This window comes from Lates calcarifer, linkage group LG17, assembly GCF_001640805.2.
Source record: "Lates calcarifer isolate ASB-BC8 linkage group LG17, TLL_Latcal_v3, whole genome shotgun sequence".
NCBI classification, from domain to species: Eukaryota; Metazoa; Chordata; class Actinopteri; family Centropomidae; genus Lates; species Lates calcarifer.
Window position 1 is genome coordinate 7404504 of NC_066849.1, and position 14275 is coordinate 7418778.

The window sequence follows — 14275 nt, forward strand, 5'->3', positions numbered from 1 at the left end:
ACAAGTGGGTGGAATATGGAGTGCTGATGAGTGACTGCCATTTGCCCTTACACATAACAGGAGACGGGTGCAGATTTGTTCCCCATGTAATTAAAAATTACAATCAAATCCTTCGGGAATTATCCCTCAGGGAATATTGAACAACACATTCAAAACCACTGAACGTAACACAGTGTAATCACATGTCCATACAGGCATATGTACATATGTATACATAAACATTTTATATTATATAGCAGGCAAAACTGAGTGCAGTGAAGTATATGTGCAAGAACAGATGTGGCATTTGCTGACAATCTTTGAGAGCTGAATAAATAAAGGAGAGCATCTTTCCTCAGGTAGTGTTGACAGGTGACAGGTGGAATGTGCAAAATCTATTCCCAACACATGAACATGTAATCGTTAAGATAATTTTTTGTCTTATGTTTAGGATTCTTTCAGTATCAATATGTAAAACAACACAAAAATCAATCATAAAAATCATTTGGTCACAATTTTCACTATCCAGCATATTTAGATTTGCCACAGAAGTGTAATGAAATAAAAAGGCTGGAAGCTGCCTCCTCACTCGCTGGTCATCTTATCACTCACACTGGGAAGATCATTGGTTAGTTATTGCAGAAAGAGGGCACAGCATATAAGAGGTCAATGAAACAGTCTACGAGGGGGCACCTGTGTGTCAGGGAACAGTCTGTTACATCAAGCTGGTTCACACCAGGTATCTGGATCTGGTTTGGACCAACTGGCACAAGTCACTTGGAGTGACTCACGGTCAAAAAACCTTTCAGGAAGTGAAATACATCTGTAAAAATTACACACACACACAAAAGTTAAACATTCTGTCTGTCAAAAACTTGTAAAGAGCTGAAATACATTAGCACAGAAACCAAATATTCACACATGTGATTGAAATTCTCACTAACAGACAAATTAAAACAAGCCAGCACACATGGAAATTTGGATGCACCTGCAGATTAGCTAGGTCCGGCAATACTTAGATGTGTATGTGAAGTGAGCGAGCAGTTGTGCAACATCCTGACCACTGGCGTCATTGTGAACGTCATTTTTCACTTTTAATGTTAATGTAGGATCTTGACTTAGCATTCAACTCCTAGTTAGTGGGTCAGTGCATGGATATAGTTTAACCATCAAACATGCTGCTTCTAGGAAGTGGTATGTGCTCCTCAGCGTGCCCTCCTGACCAGACAAATTGACATCAGTGTTGGAATGGATCAGCCCCGAGACCTACATATGTACACCCAAACATACACGTTGTGACTAAACATTAAGGTTGAAGAGCAGTTCAGTGGATCAATGTGTCACTTCATCGTCAAATATTAACAGTGGGAAGATCTGCAACAGTTCCAACACTTAAGTGTTACTCCCTTTACAGATTATTGCCTTTATGAATCCTCAACTGAGAATTAGCAGTTAATCGAGAACATTATGGAAGCACATGACAAAGGATTCAAATCTATCTGACTATTATTCAGCATAGATAGTTCCATCTAATATCACATGATAGAGTTAATAGATAAGATTATTTCCATAGAGTTGTCTTGAGTGTGTTGCATGCCACTGTATCTGTAGCCATTCATATCATGTAACAGGTTACAAAACTTGTCACTACCCTCTGATTCTGATCACTGATCCATGGCAGCGCTTCAGATCGTTACATAACAAATTAAACAGTTGAGACATCCTCACTCACCAAAACTCAATGCCAACATAAAACTGTCATGACACTGACGGGAGATGACCTGTGTAGTTAAACATTCCCATTCAGTTTTTTCAAATTGTCCATTAATGAATAAACCCAGTCCACCCTAGTCTGTCAGACTAGAATTAGAGAGGAATATTAGAGGGAAAAATGTACTGCGCCAGTGTCTTTGGGAATGGTTTCACAGTGCAGAATGCTTATCACAGTCATTTTATGAACAAAATTACATTACAGAAGTGGAATCCATGCTGGATCATTTTAAAGCGCCAATTAAGCTGTCTAACAAATAATTTGTTGTGATTGTCTGATTATCTGATATTATTAACATAATTTTCTTAAATGTAAAGATAGAGCATAAATGGAACCACAAGATGTAATTTTACCGTTTTCTTGTCTTTTCTTAGTAAGCGTGGTCATAACTGTAAGTAATACTATCCTCAGTCAGAGCCAGTGATCAGGTTTGAACATGGGGTGTAAAATCCTCTGAGCTATAGGCAGCCCTCTGCCACAACTTCCATAACTCAGAGATAAGAGGTGCTCAGAAGAGAGGTACACTGCCAAAAAACTCATCCGGAGATGGGTTCATGTGAGACCCTGATTGAACTTGGACTCACATCAATTTTCATGTGTAATTTATAGTTTTGTCCTGAACAAGAGAAGAATTCTACAACAGTACCATGAATAATAATGTTCCCAGACTACAGGCCACTATCCGGTCAACAAAACCACAGCTGATCATGTTCTTTAACTCATTGTGTGGTGTAAACAAAAGACTTTTGTTAGAATTTTTTCCCCTGACTCCAACTCCACTTTTTTGCCATTAAAATAAAGTTTTTTGTAACAGCAAGTGAAAGTGACTGAAAAGACTGTGACTCCAACGGAGACGAACTTATTTCTCTTCGTTCTGGCAGGTTATGTATAGTGGATGGATGGCTCATTACTTTGTGATGAAAATGTAAAGATACTACCTTAGACTCAAGTCCATACAGTGTATAGTCTTCTTTCCTCATACACAAATGTTTTGTACAGTATGTCAGTGCTTTACTAAGACTTCAGCCTCATTAAACTATTTGAAACAGTCAGTGCCTAGAGCAGAGGACTCTCACACACTTCTTCTTCTGACTTTGAATGAAGTGTTTTGTAAAATGATATTTTTGAATAAATAAAGGGTCTGATTAAAGAAGCGACTCAGATGGGTGACATAGGAAAAACCTGATTACATGAGTTGAGAAACATGATATGACAACTATATAATCCATGATAACACTTTAGTGATTTATGACTATGACCTGATCAAACTAAATGCATGTAATCCATCAAAACTGCCAGTCACACGTGATATACTTTGGTTGATCATTAATGCAACTGATAATGTTATAGAGATATGAATGGGTGAAATGAATGTTTATGGGTATCCTTACTTGAAACAATATAATGCCTAATCCTATCAGATGTTGTCATGACTTCTGTTTGCTCTGTGTCAAAGGAGAAAGCTTTGATGGCAGGTGCAAGAGGGAAAATGATATGGGCTTATATTAATACAAGTTCCTAGAAATCACCCATAAAGAAAAAGGACAGATGAAGTCAGGTTGGAAAAGTGCTCCTACAAACCCTGTGTCAGTACAGGAAACCGGCCTCAACTTAAATTTAGAGATAGCAACAGCAAAGAAAGGAGAGGCCTCACAACAGTATGTATGTTGTCTGAAATACCTGTGGGCCAACAAGGTATATAAATCCTAGTTTGTGAGCAGTTAGGCAACTGAGGTTGCTACTGGATAGTGAAGCACAATTTGATCAGGGTTTGTAAGTAGAACAACTTAAGATAAATGTTTCTTTGCTTCTGCTTTAAATTAATGAACAGTAAAAAGCCAACTAGCTTTAGTTTCCCAAAGTAAAGAATTCACATGAATTATTATCAAATATTTAAGATCTCCTCAGTGATATACCATTATACGAGGTGTCTATTCAGTTTCACAAATGGAAATGTCATAGACAAATTAACGTCCCTTTACCAGCAAGAGTATTCATACATTTAAGCTAATTTTCAGGAATCAAAACAGTTACACTTCAAAAGGAGCTGACTTCATATTGTGTATGATTTGGGTCAGTGAACGTGAAAATGAGCTGATCAAATCTGTTCCCCTCTCATCTGTTCTGATTGAAATTGTGTACTTTCTATTACAGACAGTCAGACTGTCATAAAATGGGGCTGGAAGCTTGACTTAGGTGTCAGATAACAGAAGAAGAAAACTGTGTGTGATAGAGCTCTCCTCTCTAGCCAAAAACCATTTCTCTTATTTATCAATCTAAAAGACAAAAGTTGTGCAGACACTCTTACAATCAAGACTTGAACTGACATATTTTCCTCCTTATTTAGTCCTTTATGTTAAGCTAACTGTCCCAGAAGCCCTTGCAGGGTTTGTGGTGAGAGCCACAGCATCTCCACCAGGTTGTACTGCCAATAGCCCATCCAGAACCCAAACATCACATCAGTCACATTGTGCCTGCCCAACAGCACTCGGCTCAGCCCCACCAGGCCGGCCCACAGCAGGACAAGGACCCTCAGCGGGGCAGCCAGCACGAGGTGAGCCAGCAAGAAGCGCCCACACATGGCGGCGCGGGTGGCATGGCCAGAAGGGAAGGAGTAGCGGTCCACAGAAAAGGTGGCGAACATGTCCATGCGGTTATGTGCTGGTCGACGACGGCGCACCACTGCCTTCACAATGCCAACCAGGACCAGGTCCAACAGGAGGCCTAGAAGACCAGAGGAGATAAAAGTGAGACGTGTTACAGTGTAATGTATGAAGAAACCGCAATGCAGTCACATTTACATAAAGGACACTGGCAAACATGAATTTTACCTTACAACTTATTTTCATTGGGTTTGTTTAGAAAAAAAACCTATCAGAACAAGCCTTAAGAGTGGTGAATGTGGCTGCCTGTCTTAGGTTGGTAAATGTCGCCACAGCCTGATTATAGGCATGATTAGCCTGCATATAAATACAGAGTGTGTTATTCTAAACAGAACTGGCCAGACAGGACAAGGTGCATCCAGTCTACCCATTGGGTTGAAGCCATATACTATATGGTATGTATGGGAAGCGCTTTACTTTGGCACCACCTGGTGGTAGTATGAAGGCTGACACTGTGGAAAACAGCAGTTACACATGTATTGCCAATGGCAAATGTTAATTGGTCTTTTGCACAAGGAAAGTTCAGTGATGTGCCAGTTTCACAAAGTTCAGTCACCGTAGTTTTGAGTAATCCAGAACAACAATAACACAATAATGGCTACACTACATTTAGGTAGGTAAATCATTGTCAATTCATCTTAGCAACTTTTCTCATTAAGAACAAGATATTACAACAGATACCTGAGAGCAATACAAAACATCATATATATGATGATATCTGGAGAGAAACCTGCAGCCCACTTCACTAGAGCATAATGGACTTTTTTATGTTGTGTCACTGCATTGAGCATATGATAAAGCTTTTTTATTACCAGTTGCTTCATGTTCAGGCCTGCGGTGCTGAAAAATTAATGCAACAGTCGGGTGGCACTGAGCCAGTCTCTGCTGGGAGTTCGATGGAAGGTTTTCAGCAAAATGAATACACAACAGTGTTATCATTGACAACCACTCTGTGGTCAAAAAACTGCTGCTGTTAAAAGCTGTGGTTTACAACCAGAGTGGGCAACTGGTTCAAAAATGCGACAAATGCTCATTCTGTCTTTGACATGATCAAACTACAGCCTGCTATTTGATTTATACGTTGTCTTTTTCCTGACACAAAGGTGTGACTTTTTTATTGATGCTTACCTGGTCATTTAATGCCTCTTAAAATATCTATCATAACGCAGATGACCACAGGCCATATTTACTGTACTGTATTAAATGGACCCTGACCATCACTGTAACCAAGCCCTCCTACCACAGCAGAGTACTTCCTGTGAGTGAGAGGAGGCTCTCATGCTACATGATCATCATACCATTTAATGACTCATGAAATTTAGCCTGTATTGCATCAACTTAAAAACCCAACTGAGGTGGGCTGTATGGTCAACCATACAATACAATAAGGATTTGATAACACAGGCAGCAAATTGCTTTGTCGATGTTTCAGTTATTTACTGATTAGTTGACTTATAGTTTCAATACTAGTTAATACAGCCACTCACTCCAGCAGTCAACAAATCTCACACAATAGAGAGGTGGAGTGTGTTCTTCACAGTTTAACCCCAGCAACATAAATCTATAAAGACAGACTTGCCTCTACCTGTAACCAGTGGATTACATTTCATTGGAATTATCTCACAACAAAAACACAAAAAACAAACAAATCAAAACAAAACAGGAAATCTAACCTGAACAGTGATATTGTGGGCTCATATTACTGAGCAAAACAACCTCACCTCTGAAAACATATATGAGCACACGATGTGATCTCTCTCCAAGACTGTGGCACTGAACACCTCAAACACACAGAGGATGGACACACACAAATCTTATTTTGATATACAGAAAGTTAAAGAAACTTAAAAGTTGAAAGTTAAAATGCTGAGAGGACCGCATGTGTATGCAGAATTTACTTTAATTCCTTCACTGGCTGTTAACTGATGCAATCCAAGTAAAAGCTAGATTACTGTTCATAAATCAGCCCTCAGTCCAAAGACATGCCTTTGCTGTGTAGCTGATTATTACCAGTGCAAACCAGTGTGAGCTTCAATAAAAGTCCATCAAAATTAACACCTTTCACATGGCTGGTCACCCATGTTTTATTTGGGCCGGGGCCATCCTAATGACAATATAATGGAAAATGTTTGGTGAATAAAGTAATAAAGGCGTGCTGGACAAGAGTTGTTCTACACAACACCACAGATGCTACTGTGCTCAACATCTTACACAACACAACCTGCACATTAAGGCACTACTTCACTGAACCAGAAGCATTCGCCTGATAGCAGAGCTGACTGACACAACAGGCAAGAGCTATGTCATGGGACACCTGATGAAAACATGTAGGTTTCAGCTAGAAAACGGGGAGCGGAAAGTGCAAACAGAGATGGAGCAAAGCAAGACAGGACAACAAATGACATCTACAGGTGAGTTTATGCCTGCACTGATGGAGGAAATTTAAAGTGGGTCAGAAAATGAACGTTTATGGTCATGGGAGGTGGGATCAGTTCTTCCATAGCTGAGGTGAGGGCTGACAGGATAGCTGCGCATGGCAAATTAGGACAAGGTAGGAATAAGGAGGCTGCGACACAGATACTGCATCTCAGCCCAGTGGTACCAAGAGACCACTCTGCATGGGTATTGGGAAGGTTTTCTGCCACTGCGTGTTTAAATTCCCTGTAGGAGGGAGACACAGAGTGACAGCACATGGAGGAACACAATTAGCAGAGTGTTGTTTTACCCATGAAAAGGTTGAGCATGACCTCTTGTCCTGCAGCACTGTCACTCTTGTACAGACAGTAGGCGGTACCAGCCAGCCAGGGGATGCCATGTCCCGATATCTCTATCAGTTTCATTAAGGGGCGCACACTGCCCCAGGACGAGTCCTCGCAGGCGCACACCCCCAGGCGCTTGGACAGCCACAGGTCGATGGCGAGCAGGGAGCTCAGGGCTACGCGGATGAATGACGGGTTCAGCCGTATGCCGTCTTCCTCTGCCAGCCCCTGGCCGCTCGCCGAGCCCGTGGAGGAGCTGGAGCCCCTACGTCGAGTCGGGCTCTCTGAGGCTCGGAGCCGGGCGGTGGTTGGGTCGGAGCCCTGCCGCTGGAGGAGGTGCGGCGGTGAGGACCGGTTCAGCGGCTTCGTCAGTGACATGAACTCGTAACGGCCGTTAGAGCTGCCGAGCACCGGGCTTCCTCCGCTGCGAACCGGGTTTTTAGCTTTGGGAGAAGGCATTTTGTCTGTTACTCTACCGGCGTAGATAGTGGACTGTGATAAGGTAACAACCGCAGTGGTGAATTTTCTGCAGTGCTGTGTCGGTTGTCGTCCCTTTAGCTCATCTGTTGTACGTTTCACGATTCATATCACGTCTACGAACACCGAACTGAATCGCCATCTTTGTTGTTCGTATCGCAAAGCATCCTGGGAAAGTGTGTTTTACTACAAATGAACACGTGACCACTTTCCTCTGACAGTGTGAACGAAAGTACATTGCACAGTCCTAAACATCGAATAAAATAAAATAGAAATGTATCGATGCAATAAACATTTTAAATTATCATACCTTTCTTACTAAACTCCACGAAAAGACTAAAATCAACACGTATCATAATTCTCAACACAAAGACCTAAATCATTAACTCAAACAGGAGTGCATTTATCGGAGACTAGATTCAAAAGAGTATCAATGTACATTTGGTGCTGTAGTGAGCATCTATGGCAGTGGGCAACCAGAGTGGAAGAGACACAACAGAATTTGTAGTTAGTTTATTCTGTGTCCATTTGCGGTCACTGTGTCATTTGTGTTACTTTGTAGTTGTCTCTGTGGTCATTTTGTCGCTTTGTTGTTATTTGATTGACTTTCCAACAAGAAATGTGAACAGTCACCACATACAGAATTCTGGTCCAGGAGCCTGTTCAGTAACCCATTTGTGGGAACAGTGTGGGTGTTACAGACTCGAGATAAACTACAGCACACATGATGATAATGAAATAACAAGTCATCCAGTGCACAACAGTGACTCACTGGTGTGTTTTTGGTCGGTATCAGAGCTCTGTGGCTAAGAGGAATAACATATATCTGGCTTTAGGATCAATTCACTGTTGATTTTGGTCTTTTGATGGTTTTGTTTTTTTTTTATTTTTTTTATTTGGACAATAAGAGAAACATAGAATATTTATCACAATCATTATCTCTCTTCTCCAAACATCACATTCACAAATGAGTTTCTAATAATATTACATTCCAGTTTTACGTTAAACTCAGTCCATGGTTGATTTATTATTATTATTATTATTATTATTATTATATAAATGAATGCATTTGCATTTGTTTTTAATTCATTTCTGCTTGTATCTTCGTTTAATAAAGTTACGAAAACCTTTCGTATCTTTTCTCTGATTGGTCGTAGAACTACGTAACTGAGGTTAGTCCCTCCTTATCCGGGTCCATTCATGTGGTGCTGATACGCTGATCAGTGCTGCTCAGACAGGCGGACTGTCCCTCTTCCTTTCTCTTGTATCTGATCTGCAGAGACAAGCCGAACATGCCTGGACTTCTGCTGGGAGACGAGTTCCCCAACTTCGAGGCCGACACCACCATCGGCAGAATCAAGTTCCACGATTTCCTGGGCAACTCGTAAGTGCGCATGCTTCACGTGCATGCGTTGCGTTGTTACAAATGTATTTTATTATGAGTTTTTTTTTTATTTAAGCCGTGCAACATTGTATTGAGTCATGCTGCCTGATTGTGTCAAGGCCTGTTATCTGGCTGGGGAGCTGGCACGTCTCTGAACCAGGAGGATTAATTCTTCATTCAAAAACCAAGGCGCGTGATCGAGATCTAACATTTCAACTCACAAAGGTGTTTACTGTGACTGTTAGAAGACACCTGCTGGCTGACACAGAGAGGGTTACACAAGCATGACTCCATTGAATTTGATAAGAATACAACAGCAATGGGTCATATTGCGCATAACTCCACAGTTGTACTTCTCCAAGCTGTATTTATATATTTTTGAACAGCTAAGACTAACTTAGAACTGTTTTAGCTGCAGACTGAAAAAGTTAGGGCAGTGAACTTGTTTGCGTACTTGTGGTATCAGTTTGTGTAGATGCAGGTCACTGTAAAACAACTGAGGCAGCGTTTTTAATTTTCTCTGGCCTGTTGGTTAGTGAGGCCTAACCTGTCAGGACAAGGTTTGTATTGTGTGAACTTGGAACTGTGCCTCACTGCTTACATCCCCATTTAGCAGCCACTCTGATGTTAAACTCTGTTTCACTTGGCTGTTGTTTATAACAGCAGAGAGAAAGAGAGAGTGCTGCACACATGGGGCCTGGTTCGGACATAGGTAGAGTGTAAATCCAACACTACTTGTCTGAGAATAAATCAGCTATAGGCAGTTTTAGTGATTAGACGATTGTGAGGAAATTAATTGACAACAATGTTGATAATCGATAAATCATTAAAACATCCCGTGGTTCCAGTTTAAATTGAACAACATGGAGTTTTTAAATGTTAGACAAACGAGGCAAAAGGAGATTTCACCTCAACTGCAGCCTTACTTCCACCATCTCAGTTCAGAAGTTATTTGAGGATCCCCCCATTTTTTCCTCATGCTGAAGGCTGGACAAACAATGAGTGTGCAGATATGGCGTTGCGACCTATCACTGGCCCTGGTTTCCAAACACACACTGTAACATACTGAAACTGTCCTCTTATCAATATATGGACACTGCCCCGTTTTGGCGATTACATAATAATTCCTTCTTTCCTGTGGGAATAGCTGTTGGACTGTGAGAGAACATCTGTTGAAATAGTTTTCTAGCTTTCTTCTGTTTTTCAGCAATGGTGGATTTGTTCCACTTGAACAAATACTTGAACAATTTGTGAGAGTCCCAGTTTAATCAGGGCCTCTGGTCACTCCTTAATCAGGTGATCACAATGCCTGTTAGGAGCAGCTCTTCTGTTGCCTGTGAAGAGAATCATATGAGGAAGTAAACTCGTGATATATATATATATTTTTTTTAGATGAATTATCTTTAAAAGTATTACACACCCACAGTGATGTTTTTGCAGCAGTCTTACACTTCACCCTGTCTGTGTTAAGTGCACTGTCTGTCCCCAGTGCAGCACAGCTGCATTTAATGTCTTTGAGTTTGAGTCCACCAGATTCACAGACACCTGTTGCTGCAATCTGTGACTGGAATTTCCTCCACTGAGACTAAATGCTCTCTGTCTTTTTCTTTTTTTATAGCCATTTCTTCCTCCCCTGGTGTCTCAACCCGTCCTCTTGTGCTCTCACTCATACCAGTTTTTTTGATTCTGTGTGTCCCTAATGAGAAATATGTGTGTATGAAGTCATAAATACAGAAAATGCAGAACAAATGCAGACATTAAACACCTCAGATGAGCAATGTGAAGTCCATTAAATACACAGACAAATGGCAGCTTGGAAAATATTGTCTAACATCTGTGCAGCTTTGACCTTTAGCCTGCTTCATATTGTGTGTGGTTACTTGAACTTGTGCCTAGAAGGAAGTAACATGGCCAGTCCATAAAAATCTCGGCTTTGTGCAAGGTCAGTCATGAGTGTAGACTGCTGGATGACAATGAACTCAGCTCAGTTTTTCAGTCTGAAGTTTCTGGGCCAGAGAATGATGAGCAGAACAAAGACCTCATTGCTTCGCATATCTTTTCTCCTGCAGGTGGGGTATCCTGTTCTCCCACCCAAGGGACTTCACGCCTGTCTGCACCACTGAGCTGGCCTGTGCCGCTAAGATCAGTGATGAGTTCAAGAAACGAGGTGTGAAGATGATTGCCCTGTCCATTGACAGTGTTGAAGATCACCGCAACTGGAGCAAGGTTGATGATACACACACACACACACACACACACACACAATGGTAATAAAACTTATATATATATTAAACTTATATATTTTTATTACATAACATTGACATTTAAAACTTGCAAGTGACAATGAAAATAGTTTAGTGAGTCACTGTAACTCCACCAGCTAATCTCTCATTTATTGCATTCCTTGTTTTGCATAAGTGTCATGTTATCTGAATTCAGAGTTCTCCCAGTTTGATAGAAACCAACTGAGTAAAGTTAGAGGCAGTCCCTAGCTCTTTCTTTATCATAGGAGTTCTCTCATTTGCCTCAGTATAAATTACTCTCAGCAACTTTCTGAATAGAAAGAAAGAAACTCTGAATTAGACCTTTAGCACCAAAAGTGTCCATTAGATAAACTGGTTTTGAACATTATTGTCACCTCTGTGAGGTAACCGCTCAGGCAGTCCAGTCATAGTGTCTGAGATTGTAGTTCATAACCCTCATAGTAACTTTTAAACTTTACTGTTATAGTTTACAGCTCACACAGGAGTTAAGGATTAGAAGCTGTGGTCTGTGGTTCCTTATGAAACCTGTGCTGCCAGGACAGAGAATAATTAACTGAGGATGATGACACACCCACTAACAAAGGTGTAAAGTCTAAAAGGCTGAAAATGTGTCCCTTCTCTCTCTGTAGGATGTGATGGCATTTAACAGTGAGGCTGAAAGCGCTCTGCCCTTCCCCATCATTGCTGATGACAAGAGAGAGCTGTCCGTACAGCTGGGCATGCTGGACCCTGATGAGAGAGACAAGGATGGGATGCCCCTCACTGCTCGCTGTGTAAGAAACTCGTCCTCCTTTTTACATGGACTGACATAAGGCTTCCTCACCAATGCTGCACATTTTTTTAATACATCACTACAAAAACAAAGGCCGAAAGACAGCATAACCCAGAATGAACAGATGCCAAATTAATTTGTCTTTTTAGAAAAATCAGCCCTGATCAAACTTAATGTCCAGTGAAGGCTTTGGGCTTTATTCTCAGAGTTTTTCTTTCCAATTGACTCTCCCTTTGCTTAGAAAGCTAATCGAGTAAGAGCAAAATGATGGCTTGGTAATGTATGTAAAATAGATTTGATGATCCACCATGTCTAAGAAATGCATTAAGACAGTTGGTGAGTAAAACCTTATCTTGACCTCGGTTTCTTTTGTGGACATATTTTATTACTCGAGTGAAAAAGAACTCCATTCTGGATGTTGTGTGAAATCTTTGTGAACTCAACCCACTTCAGGTCTTTGTGATCGGTCCCGACAAGAAGCTGAAGCTGTCCATCCTCTACCCTGCTACCACAGGGAGGAACTTTAACGAGCTGCTCAGAGTTATCGACTCTCTGCAGCTCACAGCCCAGAAGAAGGTTGCCACACCGGTCGACTGGAAGGTATACAGTTTAACTTTGTGTTTAAATCCGTCAGCAGTCTGGGTGATCACAGGAAACCAACATGGATGCTTATCTCTCTTTATAGACTTCATGACAGTTACATCAGCACAAACAGCATTTGAGTGCTTATTAATTGTAATTGCTTTCCATTTCCTATTGAGTTTGTTTCAATTGTTTCATGGTAGCTGACTAATTCTTGGCCTGAAGTTATCGATGCTAAGCTAAGCTGACTGTATTCTTGCTCCAGCTTCTTATCCAATAGGCAGATATGAGACTGATATTGTTCTTCTCATTTAACCCTCAGCAACCCTTTAAGATACAGCAGTTATTGTAGCCTCTCCTTTCCTCTCCTCCTCTCTGCTTAACTCCTCCCTTCAAACATTTTTTCTTTCTGGCCATGTCAAACAATTTAACTGTGTTCAGATATAGTATTGACTTCACAGTGAGTCTCAAGTTTCAACGTGACAGTTGCAGACTCCCACTTCCCTCCATAGAGCTGGGTAACTCTGCGAAACCATAAAAATGTACCTCATATCACATTCATGTACACTTTTTTTGTGCAAAGAAACTTCCAACAAGTGCATACAGTCTCCTTAGCAATAAGAGTTAAATTAAAAATAGTAAGTGCATCACTACCAAACAATTTATGTATCTAGGTGACTCTCTTTGAGTGGGGACGCTGAACAAAATGACCAGAAGTCACATGACACAGTAGGCACATGAGGCTGCTGAGGGAGTATCATCATGGTGGAGGCTTCTAGACCCTGCTTCTAAAACACACTTCCCTGTTCCTACATCTCTTTCAGCCTGGTGACAAAGTTATGGTCATTCCCTCTCTGTCTGAGGCTGAAGCTACTGCTCTCTTCCCCAACGGTGTGACAACAAAAGAGCTGCCTTCTGGAAAGAAATACTTGCGCTACACCCAGCTGTGAAGATACGCTAAAGACTTCATGCTGTTATACTTTACTTCTCTTTGACATGGCAATCCTTGTTTGATAATTCACATGTAGAACTGACCGAAATTATAGAAGCACTTAACCTGGTTTGGTGACTAGTATTTCCAGTCATGCCATGTGCCCAGTGATGAACCAGGGATATTTATAGTGTCAGCATACAGTGCCTTGTTTACCCATATTCAATAAACATGCTTTTCACACATTCTTTGAATCTTTGAGTTTTTTTTTTTTTTTTTAAACACAGTTTCCAATTTGGGACAACAGAGAAGGAGAAAGTTTGGTAACAACTGCTGCAGCTATGACTTACTGTACCACTAGGTGTCCCTCTACAACCGAAAATAAAAATATATATATGCTGCTTTTGCTGCAGAACCATCATATATCAATAGGTGGCAGTTTATGCACAAGGATCAATGCTGCAATGGTGTGGCTTCAGAGCTTAGAAGAACCAACCTGCTCTCAACATTTGCAGTGATAGGGAGTGGTATCACATGATCCTAAATGACTACTTTATTTACCTTTTCCATTAATTAAACAGCAGGCTGTTCACATTACATTTATCTACTCTCTGCCATATTGTTAGATTCCCCAGTGTAAACAGTAAGCTCTTAAACTTTCCTCCTTTTTCAATCATTTTGCCAACTCAGCAT

The 14275-nt window shown here is 40.9% G+C and overlaps 2 protein-coding genes across 2 annotated transcripts; one reads left to right on the top strand and one right to left on the bottom strand.

Moving 5' to 3' along the window:
* Positions 1 to 68: 68 nt before the first annotated feature.
* plpp6 (phospholipid phosphatase 6) lies at positions 69 to 8532 on the bottom strand. Its single transcript, XM_018670158.2, has 2 exons — positions 7139 to 8532; positions 69 to 4474 (listed from the first exon to the last, which is right to left on the bottom strand). Exons 1-2 carry the CDS (start codon positions 7629 to 7631, stop codon positions 4107 to 4109), a joined length of 861 nt encoding a protein of 286 aa, XP_018525674.1. The 5' UTR covers positions 7632 to 8532; the 3' UTR covers positions 69 to 4106.
* A 309-nt stretch (positions 8533 to 8841) lies between these two features.
* prdx6 (peroxiredoxin 6) lies at positions 8842 to 13827 on the top strand. The gene is made up of 5 exons (XM_018670160.2): positions 8842 to 9033; positions 11103 to 11259; positions 11927 to 12070; positions 12523 to 12669; positions 13476 to 13827. The coding sequence occupies exons 1-5, from the start codon at positions 8942 to 8944 to the stop codon at positions 13599 to 13601; spliced, it is 666 nt and encodes a 221-aa protein (XP_018525676.1). The 5' UTR covers positions 8842 to 8941; the 3' UTR covers positions 13602 to 13827.
* The last annotated feature ends 448 nt before the right edge of the window (positions 13828 to 14275 follow it).

Bases quoted from the DNA above. Each gene is read 5' to 3' on its own strand.
- prdx6 (XM_018670160.2), top strand. From the start codon at position 8,942: ATGCCTGGACTTCTGCTGGGAGACGAGTTCCCCAACTTCGAGGCCGAC. The intron at 9,034-11,102 runs GTAAGTGCGCAT...TTTCTCCTGCAG, and splicing joins CACGATTTCCTGGGCAACTC to GTGGGGTATCCTGTTCTCCC. The intron at 11,260-11,926 runs GTTGATGATACA...CTCTCTCTGTAG, and splicing joins ATCACCGCAACTGGAGCAAG to GATGTGATGGCATTTAACAG.
- plpp6 (XM_018670158.2), bottom strand. From the start codon at position 7,631: ATGCCTTCTCCCAAAGCTAAAAACCCGGTTCGCAGCGGAGGAAGCCCG. The intron at 4,475-7,138 runs GTAAAACAACAC...CTGGTCTTCTAG, and splicing joins CATGCTCAACCTTTTCATGG to GCCTCCTGTTGGACCTGGTC.